This window comes from Nelumbo nucifera, chromosome 7, assembly GCF_055504915.1.
Source record: "Nelumbo nucifera cultivar China Antique chromosome 7, China Antique-T2T, whole genome shotgun sequence".
NCBI lineage: Eukaryota > Viridiplantae > Streptophyta > Magnoliopsida > Proteales > Nelumbonaceae > Nelumbo > Nelumbo nucifera.
The window spans coordinates 22842990-22861745 of NC_142655.1; the positions used below are offsets into that span (position 1 = coordinate 22842990).

Sequence of the window (18756 nt, forward strand, 5' to 3'; positions counted from 1 at the left end):
TAAGGTTTAATCACCAATTGCAAGTTTGCCCCAAAACTATGAAAAGCTCAAGTTGAGAAAAATAGGTTTATGGTTAAACTTTTTTCAATGAAATTTTGCAAGGGCAACTAGTTTTGGAAGTCCTGAGTAGATTTTGTACATAATTATAAAATATTCTTTGTAAAGAAAAGCTGAAAGATTATGGAAACTAGGGTTCTAGGTAGAGTTTTGGGATGAAGTTTGGTAGGACCAGTAGGTGGTTTGTTACAAAGATGAAACCAATGAGATGGGAAATTTTACACATTGAGAAAATTGATGAAAAAATGTATTTGGGATCAATATTAAACCTTTATGAATGTTGAATTAATTTTTTATCAATTTATGAATGTTGAATTGTTGATGAATGCTTGGTAAGTCTTTTCACCAGGTCTTTGATGGCCGATTGATGCTAGAATAGTAAACTTGTAGAGGAAGTAAGAGAATGAAAGAATAATTGAAACCCAAAGTGTTTCAACAAGCACCTAGAATCACTCGAAGGTTTATAGGAATCACTTACCATTGCAACAATAAGGAAACTTTCACATAGAATATCATTATCCATGTTTTTAATTCAAAACATACACACACATATAGGATCAGCAAAATTCCCTTTTTAAAGTTAAACATAACTGATATGATGATGAGTTACTGCTCACCTCGGAAGCCCCTTCAAGGGTGGCTTAACCTCCTGAAACAGAAGATGGGAGGGAAAGGGGAAAGGTATGAAGAAAATGACTCAGAGAGAGATGAAAGGGATATTCATTCATGCCACTTATTACATGATCAGGGCCTTGTATAGCTGGCCTACATGTATGCAATCATGGAGAGAATATCTTTTGGTGGCAGTGTAACTAACTCTGGGAGGCTCTGCCGCGTGTCACGCTAGCCTCTCTGTCGTCTAGTGAAATGTTGCTCGGTGGTGGCCTGCTCCACTCCTATGGTTGGGTTTGGAGGGAGTGTTTAGGTCCCAACAATTCCTCCCCCCTTAGCATTGACCTTGCCCTCAAGGTCTAGGTTTGGAAACCTCTCATTCAGCCTAAGATAAGGTTCCCAAGTGGCATCATTTGGAGGAAGCCAAGCCCATTCTACCTTAGCTTCTGGCACAACCTGACCACCTCGTCGAACCCAACGGAAATCCACAATTCTGATAGGCTCCGTGTCAATGTCCCCTTCTTCAGTGAATTGGGGTAAGTTGGGTGAGATAGGTGTATGATTTCCCACCGCCTTCTTAAGAAGTGAGATGTGAAACACTGGATGAAGCTTTGAGGTTGCAGGGAGGTCCAACCGATAAACAACAAGGCCCACTGTCTCCAGTACCTTATAAGGCCCATAATACCTGAGTGCTAGCTTGTGCCAAGCCCGTCTTACTACTGAGATCTGGCGGTAAGGTTGGAGCTTAAGGTAAACGAAGTCACCCACCTGAAATTCTAACGGGCGGTGGTGAGTGTCATAGCGGGCCTTCATTCGCTATTGGGCTTTTGTCAAGTTGGACTTAAGCAATCTAAGAATCTCGTCTCTCGCAATTAGACGGGTCTCTACTTCTGCCACCTTGGATGACCCATATTCGTAAGGTAATATGGGAGGAGGTTCTCTGCCATGAAGAGCTTTGAAGGGTGTCATTCCAATAGCCGGATGATAAGTTGAATTGTACCAGTATTCTGTCCACGGAAGCCAGTGAACCCACTGTTGAGGCTTTTCCCCTATGAAACATCTAAGGTAGGCTTCCAAGCAATGATTAAGAACTTCAGTTTGCCCATCAGTCTACGGGTGATAACTCGTGGAGGGATGCAGTTGGGTTCCTTGCAACTGAAAATATTCCTTCTAGAATGAACTTAGGAAAGCAGGGTCCCGATCTGAGACAATGGATCTTGGGGTTCCATGCAGCTTGGCGACGTCCCGGATGAAGATGTTAGCCGCCATTGCTGCGGTGTAAGGGTGAGGTAATGCAGAGAAATGGTTATACTTGGTGAGACGGTCAACCACTACCATGATAACCTCCTTTCCTGCAGAACGAGGAAGACCCATGATGAAGTCCATGGAAAGGTCTTCCCACACTTGATCTGGAATCTTGAGAGGTTGTAGAAGGCCAGCGGGAGACTGTGACGAGTATTTCTGCTGTTGGCAGGTTTGGCATTCGGATACATATTGTAATACATCCTTATGCATTCCTACCCAATGATAGTGGCTGCTGAGCCTCTTTAGGGTCTGTAGCACCCTTGAGTGCCCTTCTAAGGCGAAGTCATGAAACAAACTTAGCAGTTTAGCTTTGTGGGCCGAATTCTGGGCAACAACAAACTGACCCCTAAAGAAAAGATCAAGCCCCACAACTTGGTAATCAGCAACTTGTGAAGGGTCTCGCCTCCACTTATCTCTAATGACCTGCAACTGTGGATCAGACCTGGCTTCTTGCTGTATAGCTTCAAACAAAGGGAAGCTGGGCTAAGAGCAAGTCAGATGGGCTAACTCTTCTACTCGTGACAAGGCATCAGCTACTCTGTTTGCGGGCCCCGGCTTATATTCTATGAGGTAGTCAAAGCCCATCAGTTTACTAAGCCATTTTTGCTACTCCGGGGTGTGCACCCTTTGCTCTGCTATGTACTTCAAACTTCGTTGGTCTGTCCTAATAACAAATTGGCATCCCGATAGGTATGCACACCACTTTTGCACTGCCATGACCACAACCATCATTTCTTTGACATAAGTGGACTGACTTTGGTGAGCTGCTGAGAGAACCTTGCTGAAATAAGCAATGGGCTGCCCTTTTTGCATCAAGACAGCCTCTACTCCTACACCCGACGCATCACATTCTATTTCAAAGGGCTGAGAGAAGTCTGGAAGAGTGAGGATTGGAGGGTTGGAAACTGTTGTCTTCAAGTCTTCAAAAGCCTGTTGGGCTTTATCAGTCCAACTGAAGGAATCCTTCTTTAATAGACGCGTTAGAGGGGCAACCATAAGCCCATACCCCTTAATGAAGCGCCTATAATATCCGGTAAGCCCAAGAAAGCCCCGCAGAGCCTTTACAGTAGTGGGCTTGGGCCACTTCTGGATGGCGTCTACCTTTTCTGTGTCTTCCATGACCCGACCTGCTGCAACCACATGGCCTAAGTACTGAATTTGTCCTTGTCCAAAGGAACACTTTGTCATTTTGGCATGTAACATTAGCCCCTTTAGAGTTGTGAGGGTGAGTTTCAGATGTTCCATATGTGTGTCCCAATCCCTGTTGTACACCAGAATATCATCGAAAAACACCAGAATAAATCGCCTTAGAAATGGCCTGAAGATGTCAATCATGAGGGCCTGAAAGGTGGAGGGGGCGTTTGTGAGTCCAAAAGGCATAACCAAAAACTCATAATGGTCATCGTGGGTCCTAAAGGTCGTCTTGTGGATGTTAGCCTGGTGGACCCGAATCTGATGATACCTGGACCGTAGGTCTAATTTGGAGAACACTCGTGCCTCTCCTAACTCATCCAGTAGTTCGTCAATGAGGGGTATAGGAAACTTGTCCTTCACAGTAATCTGATTCAAGGCCCGGTAATCTACGCAAAAGCGCCAACTACCATCCTTCTTCTTTACTAAGAGTATAGGAGATGAAAAAGGGCTGGTGCTGGTCTATATATGCCTTTTTTCCAATAGTTCTCTCACTGCCTTCTCAATTTCCAGCTTCTGAAAGTAAGGGTATCTATATGGCCTCACATTGGTCGGATTAGAACCGGGTAAGAGAGGTATCTGATGATCACGAGCCCGGGGTGGAGGTAATTGGTTCGGCTCCTTGAATACATCGCCAAACTGATCGAGTATCGATCATAAGGCCTTGTGTTGGGCTTCTATGGGGTGAACACAGCGCTGGTTGTCTAAAATTGGGACTATGGGCCGAAGGCCTAAGTGCCTAAATATGGGTTGGCCAACACCCTTGGAGGCCCGTACCGTGGAGGCTAAAGTGTCACTTTGTGGACTAGGGGGCCGCACCCCTTGTAAATGACAAGATTGGCCGTCCTAGTGAAAATCCATTGTCATTTTGGCCCAATCACATAGAGCAGGGCCCAGGCCACGCAACCAATGAACCCCCAAAATAATATCAGCCCCCGAGAAATCTAATGGGTGGAGATCCACCACAAAATTATGGCCCTGTATGAGGATTTTTTCCTTCTTACATACACCATTACACGACATCTGACTCCCATTAGCCACATTGATTGAAAAGAGAGGAGTGGGTTGTATGGTCATACCTAGCTGCTTAGCCAAACGGCAAGTGATGAAATTCAAGGTAGAGTCACTATCAATCAAAACCATCACGGTCTGGCCCACCAATCTTCCTTCTACGTGCATGGATTGAAGAGAGTTGAGGCCCATGAGGGTGTGTAACGAGATCTCGGCCCCGTCAAGTTCTGGTCCGTTTGGAATTAGTTCACAATCATTTAAGTGCTTTGGGTCTGTCTCTTTCGGCTCTTCCTCTGTGTGTAGGAGAAACACCCGCTGGACCCGGCATTTATGGCCCGGTCCAAACTTATCATCATAGTTATAACAAAGGCCTTTCTCGCATCGGGTTTGCATCTCAGCCCATGAGAGACGTTTGAAGGGCATAGTGGGCTGGGGCAATATGGGCTTCTGATGATCCCTAGCCGGTTTCATGGACTGCTGATCGACCCGTGGAGGAGTCCTCAAATTCAGGCAGGTCGGTTTGGTAGCTTTACGAAGGTTGTCAATTCTTTCTTCTTGCAGGCAAGCCAATCCCACCGCAGCCATGACAGTCGCCGGACGGAGAGTCCTCACCTCCAGACGGATATCCTCTCTGAGACCTCCCATAAAACATCCTACTAAGGCTTTCTTCGGCCAACTGTGTACCCTGGTTGCCATCCACTCGAACTCGAGCTGGTACTCTGCTACCGTTCCAGTCTGCTTCAACCGGGTGATCAGCTCGTTGTAGTCCACGAACACCGTCGGCCCAAAGCGGATGCACAAAGCTTCGGTGAACTCCGCCCAAGTTACTTGGGGATGATTCCGGCGATACCACTGGAGCCATAGAATTGCGTCTCCTTCTAGATGAATGGAGGTGATGGAGACATGTTGGTGTGCGGGAGTTTCGTGGTATTCGAAATATCTTTCTGCTCAGAAGATCCAAGGAATGGGATCTCCACCGGAATAGTTGGGAAAGTTGATCTTAGTGACTTTTCCAGTGGGGTAATCCCCTGTTCTTTGGCTACTAGAAGCAGAGGCTTCCGCTCCTGCTAGGTGACTGGTCTCGCCAAACTATTGTTGAGAGACGAAGCTGGAGACGACCACTTTGAGTTCCTTGAGTTCGTTCAACACCTGGTGAAATCCAACCTCAAGTTGGTCGACCCTTTCATCCACGGTAGTGGAACGTGTTTGTGGCATCGTGAAAGCCTGGGATTTGAATAGCCTGGCTCTGATACTAATTTGATGAGTTACCATTCACCTCGGAAGCCCCTTCAAGGGTGGCTTAACCTCCTGAAACAGAAGATGGGAGGGAAAGGGGAAAGGTAGGAAGAAAATGACTCAGAGAGAGAGATGAAAGGGATACTCATTCACGCCACTTATTACATGATCAGGGCCTTATATAGTTGGCCTACATGTATGCAATCATGGAGAGAATATCTTCTGGTGGCAGTGTAACTAACTCCGGGAGGCTTTGCCGCGTGTCATGCTAGCCTCTCTGTCTTCTAGTGAAATGCTGCTCGGTGGTGGCCTGCTCCACTCCTATAGTTGGGTTCGGAGGGAGTGTTTGGGTCCCAACATATGACTAGAAGAATCACTCGTGTACATGATCCTACAAGGAACCTGCAAAATGACCAAAACATCCCTAAGACCATTACAAATGCTAACATGTGAAATAACTAAGGCAACTCCACTATTCTAAAATACAAATAAGTACATAAAATTAAGACAATCCCATAATTGCACATATTCTTCTAAACTAGTGAGGTAGAGGGAGAGTGGCTATTAGAGATCCCACAATGGGAAGGAGAGGAAGATATCTGCAGATAAATTAGGGTTTCTTCTGGCCTTTGTAAAATTTGGTTTGTAAAGCAACATTAGTCATGATGTAAAAATTTAATATGTAGTTTTTCTCTGTATTTCTATGTTTTCCCTTAGAGAGGCATTCTTAAAAATGACACAAATACAATGCCTATGATCATCTTTCTATTGCAAATCTTTAGGGTATTTACTTACGTTCTTTTAGAGTTTAGATTTATCTAACAATAAAATGTTTTTCTGTTGCTAATCCAAGAAAATTGTAAAAGAGAAGAAAATAAGCAGCCCATGGTTTCTAGTAATGTAATTGGCCCTTTCTGTTTAATACACTTTATACCTTGTAAAAATGAAAAACAAAAAATTTAGATAGCTATATTTTGGGTTTTGATGGATCTTATCTTTATGTCACTAGTTATGCACATCTACTAGTTTGTCAATTTCCTATTAATGTTTTCCCTATTTATTCATATTTTCCATTATTTCAAGTATGATATATCCTTGAGATATCCTCATTTTCCCGTGTCAATTTTTTCAGCAATGTGGAGCTTTGAAAACTGGTCCTGCCTATAGGGGATTTTATGTAAATTTTCAGATGAATCTGAAGGAATGGGGGATTTATATCTATCATTATCTTCATTTTAATTTCGTTGGGGTGACTTTTGTTTAATGCAACGGCTTATGAACAGTGAAAAAGAAAGTCCAAATGTCTTTAGTTGGAGACAATCAAATATATTGATTATTTTTTGGTTAGCTTATCAGATGAATCATTTGTGTTCTAATATATGAAGCTGTACCCATGATATTTGACATCTTTACATGATCTCTGCTCATTGATTGAATTTTAACCATGTTCAAAGACAAACTTTTAAGATTCTATTTTTTCCAGAAAGTTGTTAACAGTATTTCATTTTTATTTCTTATGCTTGGGTTACTATTTAAGATTTATTTCATCTGGACAGGAATTCAAGAGGGAAACAAGATTTACATCAAAATCTCCTGCAGATGAAATTATCAATAAGATTGAAGAAGCTGCAAAACCTCTTGGATTTGATGTTCACAAGAAAAACTACAAGGTAAGGAAAGTGTATGCCATATATTACATGCCCAGTTGGAACTTCCTGTAAGATAATATTCATAGACCCAATCTGTGTCATTAAAAAGTATATGCTTTGTTTCAGATGAGGCTGGAAAATATAAAAGCAGGTAGGAAGGGAAACTTGAATGTCGCTACAGAGGTATTTATTTGAAACAGAGATACTGGATAAAAATGAAGTTACAAAATTTGTTTCAATTACAAAAACATACTTACAATATCCTCCATTTGCTCAGGTATTCCAGGTGGCACCTTCTCTTCATATGGTTGAGGTACGAAAAGCGAAAGGAGACACTTTGGAGTTCCACAAGGTACCCTCTTCCTCTGGTTTTGGAGAAAAATACATGATACATAGAGAAGTTAATCACATGGCATACAGTTGTAAGTTGTGTTTTCATATTGTATATGGTAATTTTTGGATATTTAAGTAGTTCCTTCCATTAGAGATATAGTATGAGTTTGCTGTCATACCAGTTTAGTTTGAGAAGAATTCTTGATGTGCAGTGTGTCATAACCTATTGTTACTAATAAGCTTAAGTCCTTCATTGTCATTTGTCACAAGTGGTATACCTTCACGTTTCTGATTTCATGGAGACTACTTTGTTTTTGTGAAAATAGTTCTACCCAAAAAAAATTATAGATTCTTTTTTTCTTTCTTGGAAATCCTTTGTGGATTATTAATCCATCTCAAATACCTCTAAAACATCAAGGGAAAAGCACTCAAAAGAAATAATTGCTTCTCTTAAAATCTGTTAAACATTGTCTAGTTATAGCCAGTGTTGCATGGACTCTCTTAAGTACATGAAGTGTCTGCTAGACACTTCATGGATTGTTGTACATTTCTATGTGACATTTTCCTTTCTCTTATTGCTTATTTGTCATAAATGAACGGTTAGCATTAATGTTAAAATTCAACAAAATATGGAATATTTTTGCAGTTTATATATGTTTATAGACATGTCAACAAGTCCTTTTTTTCATCTTGCCAAGACAGACTCCTGGACGTGTCAGATTCTGATTCTTGTGTCTGTGTTCATCTGGTTTCTGAAATCACCTTTTCAACACCTTTAGAACCACCTAAAATAAACACCCCAGGAACAAAGCTTCATGTCTAGTGGGTAGATAGCAAGAGGCAATCATCCACTGCAAATTCTAATCAGATCTTGATACCAAGTTGTGAAACAATGTTGAGGAACCGGATGGACAAGGTGATCTCAAATTCTAATTCTTTCACTTTCCTAACCTTGAATAGTTATGCCATTTAACGCTTGACATCCAGAGTTTCCTTATTCTTTGTAGGTAAATATTAGGACAATCCTGAAGGTCATTAATTTGGTGATTGTCCCTAGGATCTAAGCCATCCAAAGATTGCCTCGATATTGGATTGGAATCTTTGGTGTACCCATCTCAAGGTGAAACTCGGACGTCTTAAAATTCTACATAGCAGCTTAAAATATGTTGAGAAATATGGGTATTGGGTGTTCTGTATTTTTTGTAAGACTTGGTAGAATGGCATTTTCCAACTTTGGGAAGATATCTTGAGGTATGTTGAATTGGAGTCCAAATCTCCTATCAACAAAACACGTTCCAACTCTGAACTCCCTACCAACATGATCTGATACCACACATCTCATTCATGTCAGATCCCACTTTTATGGTGGGTCCCAGACTAATGGTGAGATATGCGGTGTTAGATGGAGTTGGTAGGGGCTTGGAACGTGTTTTGTTGGTAGGAGATCCCAACTCGTTGAATTGGCATTACAATCATACATAGATCTGGCATAGTTGTCTGCTTATTTAGTTTTAGTTTTGGTGCTTTGGTTGTAATCTATTTGAACCCTTTCTGGGTCATGAGTAACACAAGTCGGTTTTACAGCAGTTCTCTTTGAATTAATAAAATGGTGGTCCCAAGAATCATCCTAAAATTGGTATCCTAGAATACTTTACCTTAGAAAACTCTTTCATTAGAGAAAAAGGTAATTTCCCAATGTTGGTCCTAGGCTCCTAGCTATCTGGGGTCTTGGGAGGGGTAGACTGGATATGGACCTAACCTTTGACATTTTCTCTTTCTTTTTCTTCTTTCTGCACAAAGTATCCAATCTCAGACTTGAACCAATGTCTTTATGTTTGTCAACCTGAGATTTTTACCACTGCACCAAGCAATTGTCCTTATTCAGTAAAAAAGAATCTAAATAAAAAAGGTTCAAAATGGACACCCGACAACCATATCCATTTGCTTGATTCATTGGATGAAAATGAGGAATTGGGTCAGCAATTGATGAGATGGTCAATTCATTGTTTCTTGTGTTTCATGAACCATCATTAATATTTTATGCACGTCTACTGTGACTATTAGTGGTAATTTGGAAAGGGAATGATGTGTGTTATATATACCTTGGCTCCTGAGTGGCCCCTTTCTGGCTCAGTCATGTAGTTAATATTTCTGAGCTTAGATTATTCTAAATATATCCTTGGTTTACCATAAGGATAAAAGACCAACAAGCATTTGAAATCATTCATCTATGCCCTTATATTCAGTAGGAAAGACCGAAAGAGGTATATTTGTCATTGCATAATATCCCTGCTAAAAATTGCTTCTGGTTCTCCTAAAAATATTTTAACCTATGCCTCCTTGCAGTTCTATAAAAATCTTTCAACCTGCCTAAAGGATGTGGTTTGGAAAACTGAAGATGATATGCAAGATGTGAATGGAGGTTAATGTTAGAGAAGCTATGATGATCATCTCTTCGGCAAGATACCTTGTTAGATATTGTACTCATGCCTGCTACAATTTTTTAATCTTTTAGTATATTATTTCTTCTTTTTTGTATTTTCCCCTTAGAAATCGGTGTGGGCATGGCTTTACCTTTGTTTTCCGTATTATTATTGCTGGAAAACATAGGTTAGTTCCTCCAGAAGTTCTGCTTGTATTTGTCAAGAAGCTTGAATGTGTGAATTTCATGATGAAACATGAATAAAGAAAGGTTCTTTGTAAAAGGATTTCCTGACAGTTATTAGATTATGATTATGTACTACAAAACATACAATAGTAATGCTTGGAAAATTCAGACAGTATATAAATCGTTCAGAGGCTGAAAATGGATTGCAACTAGAATTTGATCAAGTTCTAAGTGTTCATATTGATTCTTTAGCAAGCAGAGAGAGAGAGAGAGGTGAAGCAAAGGTAACAATTAAAGATGAGAAACCAGATTTTGCAAGTTGCAATATATCACTCTTGAGAAACCCTATTTTTTACCATCATCTACCAACAAGAGTTGAGTGATCCATGAAAAATTTTTATTTTTGGATGGTAAATAAACTTATTGAAACAAAATAGATGAACAGTTGTGCCAGACCTCTCCTTGGCCACGCCCCCACCAGAGCTGGCGTTGCCTATATAACTTTGGGCCTTGGCTATCCCTTCACCGCTGCCCCCGGTCCTGTTCTTACCTATAACCTTGTCCTCAGCATCGAGAAAGGGGTCAAGCTTGTTCTTGTCCAATTGGGAAGGATCGCTAGACAGCACCTACTCCTGGCAAACATAGAACCCATTGAGGTATGATTTACTGTCATAGTCAAAATGTCTTGCTTGTAATGCTCAAAGGCCATGTACCCAACCACCCCAATGGCCTTGGCCTCAGCTATCTCTTCCTTTACCTAGTCGGCGTACCCCTCAATAGTCTCCATCCTAGCCTTGACATTAGCGAGCTTCATCTCAACCATGGTGATGCTTTCCTCTTAACTTTGGTGTGCATCTCCTCACCTACCTTTTTCAACCACTCTTGAAGCTAAGTGTTCTCTTCCCGGTGCTCCACCTTGAGGGCCTCCAAGCTGTGAGTTTCAGCCTTGGCCTGGTCCCTCTCTTTAATGAGTTAATCCCTCTACGTGTTTTAACTCTTTGAGGGCTTGTCCTGAGGTTGTAACCCGATTGTAGAGACCGATGATTGCCAAAAGAGCCTACACAACACCATGGTTAGCATTGCCTAACTTCAAAAAACAAGATTTAAAGTGTAGACAACCCATACCTCGGCACCTCTTTCCCAAGTCATGTTCATCAAACTTCAATCTGCTCATTGCTCCTCGCCCCTCGGTCGAGGATTTCCTATCACTGGGAAGGATGCAACCTTGATGAGTTAGCTCCCGAGTGATCTTTTGATTGTTGATGGTATCAGTGATCTTGATCAACTTCTCGGGGCAATAAATCAAATGGCTAGGAGGTGACTTTTGCTACCAAACTAGATAAGAGGCGGCCTCGGGTTGAAAGGTGACATTGACGAAATCCAAGGGTGAAGAAATAGGTTAGGGTCCTTAGGGAGTATACTTTGGAGTGGACGTAGATGATCTTCCTACCTACCTAGGCGGTAGTTTTGCCCGATTAGACCATCCTCTCCTCCCTAGGTCATTCTGCCTGCTTCTTGTAGGGCCTCTATGCTGTTTCTCTAAAGGTCCCGAGCTTCTTGTCTCTAATGGCGTTTAGGGACAATTGACTGATGGTGATCCCATAATGGTTCATGACCTTGGAGATTAAGGGGTGGAAGGGTAGTCTCAACCTGGCCTGGCTGATGCTCAGGGAGCCTAATCATGTACTATCGAAAATATTATACTATTGGCATATCCTCTCCACGTTTACAAGCCTAAGGATGCCCTCCAACTTAGACGGCTTAGCCCCTTCAGTGCAATAAGTTCGACTGCTTTAGGACCCACCTCTCTCTACTATTGGGGCTGGACTACTAACATCGCCTCATCAATCTGTTATTCAATAGCTCTCTGCATATAAGTAGGCCAGGAAACACTGGTATCCTTTGCTCTTGCACTAGTTTATCACCTCAGCTTCCCAATTACGTTGGCTAACTTAACCGTTAGAGTCCTTGCTCATGGGACCACACCCAGGGCCTCCAACATCTTTTGTGCTTGTGGATGGGACCCTCAACCATACTCTAACTCTACTAATTCCTTATTTACCCCATTGCAAAATCTAGTAACAACAATATCAGTTGTTTTCAGACCTAGAAAGAATGAGAAAGGTTTGGAGAAGAAGAGAAGAGAATAAACAGAATGGGGCGGTAACTAAAGACATAAAACACTATTGGGCCCAATAACTAAAGCCCATAAACAGCATATATGTGAATCAGCCCATATGCCCACATGAGAATCAGCCTTGCTTACAACATGTATGATAAAGCAATGATGCAGGCAACGAGCTGGGCTACTAAAACCCCGATGGTTTTCAACAGTTTGAAGAACAGGATTGCTCACAGTGGAAAAAGAGAAAAGAAAATGATAATAGAATTTGTCTTTCATTAAAAGATAATAACAATAATAATAATAATAATAATAATAATGTGTTATTTAATTACAAACCAAAGCCTATCCAATCCCCTAAATCAAACAAAAAACCCAACTTAAATAACTTGAAGACTCATCAATGGATGGTGGATCCTAAACAAAATAGATAGTTGGATACAAATGCCCCTTTCTCACTAGAGGATTATTAACTAATTACTTCATATAGGTGATTTATAATTATACCCAAACAGTAGAGTCATAAACACCGCCTTGTTTTTTATTTTTTATTTTTTTTATTTCTAATAGCCTTCTGGAATGGCAAAGCCACCTTATGCTTCTACCTTGATTTCTTCATTGGTCTTCAGTTCCACAAGGTCGTTCTCAGTCTTCTTGTTCTCAAGGGCATCTTCTAGCTCAGATTTCTTATTCTCAATTTTGGGGTCTGATGGATTTTTCTCAGTTTTATCAGTTTCTTGAACTGCTTCTGGCATGCCATTCTCTGTAGCCTTTGCTTCCCCATTTTGTAGTTGTAGCCCATGTATGTTGTCTGAAACATCAATACCTTGGATGATTTCACTGGTCCACCCTCTTAACTGCTCAGTGGCCGCTTCATCTGTCAGTCGATCATTTGTCAATAGAATTTCAGTAGTGCTATAGTGTTGATGAAGGACCTGACTTTGATGCACTAACTCAATCACTAAATTAAGCATTTAGAGAGGGAAAAAACTAGCAAGATATGCTCTCAGGGAAACAGTACTACACTAGTAGCATATCACATTAAATCTTAGGACATGTTTGGGCAATGTGGTCATTATGAACTAGGGCATAATTCACCCTTGTGAAGTTGTGATTAAGGTGCAGTCAAAGGGTAAATTATGAGCTAGGGTTCTCTACATGATTGATGTAATGATAAAGAGGAGTTCTGTGAGTGCTATCTCAAGCATAAATTGCCTAGCACTAGGGTTTCCACAGTGTCATAAGGACTCATGTCATACTAATGAGCTTAAACTTCTATTGTTTAAGGACTCCAAATTGGGAATATTTCACTTGCTTCAATTGTCAAGTCCCAGGGGCTGAACCCCTGCTGTCACATGGTTGTGATGCTAATTGATGCAGTGGATTATGCGTCTGTTTGACATCGATGTCGTTGCTCCAGAAAATGGTGATACATCAGTGCCACGTTGAAAAAAAAAACGGTGCTTCAGGAAATGTCAATATGTTTGGAATCATTTTTCCATAAAAAATGGTGCTTCAAGCCACATCTTGGAAATGGAGAAGGTGTGGTTTGGAGCAACGCCAAATTTGATGTTTTCTCAGATTGCAGTTCGTTGCTGCCAATAAGGACATGATGTAACAGTGACGTGGACTTTCTATAATGGGTGCCAGTGCTGAAAACAGATATGGAGCACTGGTACGGTGGTACCAAACAAAAAGTGTTGCTACTGCTCCAGGAAACTTCCTACCTGGCAGCAACGTTTCCAAACAGAAAAAAAAAAGAAAAAAAGAAAAAACAGAAAACCGTGCTACTGATGTATGAGTTAGAAGCACCATTTTCTGAGAGTATCTGCAGCATCGATGCCAAACATATACTAAGTTATTTAAGCATTGGAAACTTTGGAAGGTGAAGGACATGTTACCCACCTAATCTGGGGACTGTGTGACCTTGGAGATGCCTTATGATCAGGGGTTTATCAAAGGCAGTTGCAAGTTCTTCAGAGGGCACTCTCAACCAGTCCTTGGCTCCTATGAAGTGAACTGATCTCACCCTGATTGGGTCTTTATAAGCGACATCACATATGCTTGGATCCCTGAACTTGCTCCCAGAAATTGATACAAATAGTTTCATGGGGGGATGCTCCTTCAACAGCTTTCCCTGTTACAATCATTCTTCACAGGTTTAGTTCTGAATAAAACTTCTATTCTTTACGAAGGTGACTTAACCACCATTTGATAATAGCTGAAGTGGCTGAATTAAATGACTTGTTTTGTCTTTTCATAGACAAAATAATTGAATAATGAAATAAACAAAGATATAGTAATCAACCAGCTTCAGCTTCACCAACTGATGGTGGCTCAGTTAGTAGGTTCTCTCACTCCTTGTATTAGAGACCTGGGGTCAAACCCCACTGCCACCAGGGTTGGGGGGCTAAGGGAGGGGGATCGATTACCCCCCCAAAGACAAAAAGACAAAGCGATAAGTCATTCAGTTTAACCATTTCGGCTGTTATCAAATGGGCCCCTTGGCTCGAGCTTGACTTTTATCAAAATTTGAATGGGTCTGGCCCTAAGCCCGGCTTATGAACAGGTCTACCTACAAATGACACCTCTCTTCTCAGTCAGACCACTGTCAATGCATATTTGACAATGAATGAGGATCATCTCACAGGCCAACATTTGAGACTTAAGCATGGCCAAATCAAAAAGTGGCCCCTGGCTCGTCAATTAGATGATATTGATTCTCAAGCATGTAGACTTTTCACCATTCCATTCTGAGGCCCTTGAAAGCAAAACTCAATCATAGATTGATGATGATATCTCACCTGAGCTTGGTAGCCCAAAAGAAGCGCTGACAGTGTTGCACCCTGAGAATGAACCAGTCAGTCAAGTCACCAAACTGAGCAAATTCAATCAAGGGTCCATTGTTTTCTGTAATGACTAAAACATGCAAGAAGCAAGTTTTTCATATAACAAACAAGCGTTGCAGACGGATCAAATCGAATTGGATATTGGTAAATCCGAATTTGATTCGTTTATATTCAAATTTAAATTAGATCATATCCATCAGATTTAAATCGAATTCGGATTGTAATTGAGTATTGAATATTATAAATAAATTAAACTAAAAATGGTCAAAATATTATATATTACTAACAAAATGAAATAAAAATGACTTCGACATTATATTTCATGAACAAAATGAATTGGAAATTACTTGATACTTGAATTTACATCAATTTAATCAAAACACAACAACATTCTTAAGTATGCATGAACATATATATATTTAAATTGAATCGAATCGAATTATATCAGATCATATAGAGGTGAATCCATATTTGATCTAATTATAAATGAACTAAATTCGAATTCAGACAACTGGATACTATTACAGCCTTATACATAGCCAGGTCAGTTGAGCTTTTGCGAAAATTTGATTGGACCTATTTATCATGATTCAACGATGATAATGTCCGATCATATAATGGGTGGACCATACTGTCCGATTATAAATTATAATAGTAGAAGAGGCATACCTGAGAGAAGCCAAGCAGTCCATCAAAGGGACCATTTTTCATTATGAAATCACAAAGGTAGGAGATGCACTCATCCAGATTGGTGTACTCAGTAAAATCCTGAACAATTGAATCAAACTTAATAATTGGAATAAATGAACATGAATAGAAAAAAATACCCACGGTTCAAAATTTCGATGGGGCGTATCGTATTGTATCATTAGTTTTCTGAAAGCTTAAATAAGGGGTGTTTTGGAATTTTGGCACTTTCAGGGGGTAGGCAAGCCTGAAACCGACCCCTGAAATATTTTTGGAAAAAAAAAAACAATTATAAAACACCGAAACACCTGATATACCTGATACGCCTATACGCACATATCGAGCATATCGATACTTTAAACCATGGAAATAAAAAGAAGCCTTTACCGGGTTGAACTGGAACCACTCGCAATAAGGTGGTGGGAAGATGCCCTCAATTTCTGATTTACCTCCTGCTGGAAATATGCCATCAGGGAAGACCTATCATGGTTGGAAAAGGTTATTCTTTTTATTCACCACACAATAAGAAGTAAACTTGATAAATAAATGCTAAATTGGATGGAGAGTTTTTTTTTTCACTTGTTTTCAAAATTGTTAGGGTAAAGGACAAAAACAAAAACAAAAACATGTTATCTAACTTTGTTATTGTTATGAGAAGTGAAAATTAGATGGTTTTTCTTTTAAAAACAAATTATGTTTTTGAAAAAACGAAAACTATGTTTTCTACAACAAAAACAGATTTTCACTCTTCAACATGGGCTAGACTATCAACATGGGGTTGGATGAGTCTGTAGCCCAATAATATACCCTATCAACATGGGCTAGACTAGGCATAAGCCCATTTAAGAAGAAAAACAGAAAGGGAAAAATAATATCCATTAGATTATAATTTAGAACTTATGTACAAATTCTATATGATTTAAAGGACATGTTTCGGTTTAAAAAGAAGAGACATATATAACCAAGAACATGTTTCTAAGTCGTTGTTTTGAGAAATAATCTGTTTTCAATTTATTTTTGGAGCTGACAACTAAAAAACCATTCGCATTGGAAAACGCAGCGCCACCTATATACTAAATAAATTATTCATCAGACGCCGAGGATGGAATTACAAATCTTGGGAATTTGCTTTGACAAGGATATCGATGAAATAAACCTACAAAGGGGGAAGATGTATGATTTACCATGTCAAATTCAGAGAAGATAGAAGGATCCCATTTGCTGATTTGCTTCTGCAAAAATTTCCCGCTGGTCCGGAATCCATGGAGGCAGAGTATCTTCATTCTCTTCTCTTGTCCACCTTCCATCCTTCACTAACTCTACAAACTGAATCCAAGAGAAGCTTTGTTTTGGATTGAGCAAATGTAAAAAGCAGAGATTTTTTATAAAGGCAACATTAATTCACCTACCTCCAAGCTCTCCCTCTCCAGCTACCCGCCTTGGGTAGTTGGTCTGGCACGTGCAATATCGTTTCAACTTAGTAAGTACACGTGTGGGAGGTTGACACTGAAATCAGCATTTTTCCTTAGGCCAAAGCTTAAGGACACATAATTGATCTGGGGTTCCATAACTTGCCACCTGTCTTCCAACTGAAGGGTGGCTCAGTTGGCATGTTAGCTGGTTCACTCTAGCATAGACATGGATTCGATTCCTACAACCATTGACTTTGGAGAGAAGGTTATGAGTGTGGTTCGTATATCACCAAACACTAAATACTAAGGCTGCGTTTGGAAATGATGTAAATTAGTGTTAATGCAAATTTGTAGAGTGTAAAACGGTTCATATAAATTGTAAAGTTGGATTAATTTTGCACTGATAAATTTATCTTCTTATCAAACAGATTTTTAGCTATAATGGATACAAACACGAATTCCAATAATGCATATGTTTTCTTTTTTATCAAAAGCCCACTTGAATGCAAATTTACTTTTTTTATTGATGTACTTTTACATCTTACTATCAATGTAAATATGCATTGGTCTCTCATTTATCAATGCATAAATATAGGCAGAAATGAATCAGAGTGCAAATTTACCCTGAACCGGGAGTTACACTCCATTTGCATCGTTTCCAAACGCAGCCTAAAAAAAAGAACCCTTGCCATCTGCCTATAGTATCATAGGGGTGTTTGATAATAACTAAATTTACTGAACCAAGAGAGTTATTATTTTGTTTCTTAGTTATTAATATAATTAAATAATAAGAATTTTCAAGGATGTAATGATCTACCCAACTTCATTTTCAGTCCCTAGGGCTGTAGTTGGTTGTAATGCAAATAAATTTGTACTAATACAAAACCATGACAGTGCAAATGATTTGAGTGTAAATTCCACTTGTTTCTATTTCAAATTTTAGCTTATTTTGTTTGATTTCAATACAAATAAAATATATTAAAACATGAAACAGAATAAAGTAAAAAACAGAACAAAATTAAACAAGAATTTACATTTTTTCATTTGCACTCCCATGCATTTGTATTAATATAAATAAAATTGCATTGCACCAAATACAACCTAAAGAACTCAACCTTAGATTAACATGATCGAGATTATTCATTAATAGGTCCCAGCTTGAAGATTAATTAGGCCTAAGGATCAATAGTTGATCTGGGGTTCTGCTACCTGTCTTTAGATAACCATGTTCAAGACTTACCATTCAGTAGGCCCCACCCACTTTGAAGATCGATGGGATTAAAAATCAGCATAAGTTATTATCCAAAATGAGGACTTTAGGCTGTGTTTGGTTTGAAGAAAAAAGTAGGAAAAGGAAAGATTGATAGGGAAATTTTTATAAATTTTGTATAGGTTTTCCTACCTTTTCTTTCAAACCAAACATAGCCTTAAAAGAAAACTTATTTTGACTGATGGTCAGAAGTTCTCTAATTTAAAGGAGTACTCTTTCAAAGAGTTTAGATAGAGTATTTTGAAATTAGAGACCATTTGATTTAAAGATGCCAATTTGATCCGTCCACTTGGGGTTATGCCCCGTCCCCACCCCGGTTGGGGGCATGTTTCTTGACCACTGATCAGGGCTCAAGGTGGGTTGGGTACCAGGGATGGGGCAGGGATGGTATTTATCCATCCTGCCCCAGCCTCA

General features: G+C 39.9%; 2 protein-coding genes and 1 long non-coding RNA gene across 9 annotated transcripts in view; 1 reads left to right on the plus strand and 2 right to left on the minus strand.

Moving 5' to 3' along the window:
* CIPK3 (CBL-interacting protein kinase 3) overlaps window positions 1-10223 on the plus strand; it is a 28081-nt gene extending 17858 nt beyond the window's left edge. For 3 of the 7 annotated variants that reach the window (XR_016078900.1, XR_016078899.1, XR_016078901.1), the window contains 2 exons: window positions 6969-7082; window positions 7188-7221. Coding sequence is in view for 2 of the 7 variants with exons in the window: in XM_010253446.3 (XP_010251748.1) it covers window positions 6969-7082; window positions 7188-7244; window positions 7339-7413; window positions 9741-9821 (327 nt within the window). In the remaining 5 variants the exon portion in view is untranslated. Of the gene's footprint in view, window positions 1-6968; window positions 7083-7187; window positions 7245-7338; window positions 7414-8092; window positions 8311-8401; window positions 8515-9740 lie in introns of those variants that run through there. The other 4 variants (XM_010253446.3, XM_010253444.3, XR_016078898.1 and 1 more) reach the window with 3 other exon arrangements.
* LOC148790266 (uncharacterized) lies at window positions 524-7434 on the minus strand. Its single transcript, XR_016078902.1, has 2 exons — window positions 7319-7434; window positions 524-5814 (listed from the first exon to the last, which is right to left on the minus strand). It is a non-coding gene; the product is annotated as an uncharacterized LOC148790266 (long non-coding RNA).
* A 2261-nt stretch (window positions 10224-12484) lies between the features above and the next one.
* Window positions 12485-17010, minus strand: LOC104593543 (dihydrofolate reductase). The gene is made up of 6 exons (NM_001422333.1): window positions 16845-17010; window positions 16048-16140; window positions 15643-15741; window positions 14929-14970; window positions 14030-14261; window positions 12485-13001 (listed from the first exon to the last, which is right to left on the minus strand). The coding sequence occupies exons 1-6, from the start codon at window positions 16965-16967 to the stop codon at window positions 12718-12720; spliced, it is 873 nt and encodes a 290-aa protein (NP_001409262.1). The 5' UTR covers window positions 16968-17010; the 3' UTR covers window positions 12485-12717.
* Between the last annotated feature and the right edge of the window lie 1746 nt (window positions 17011-18756).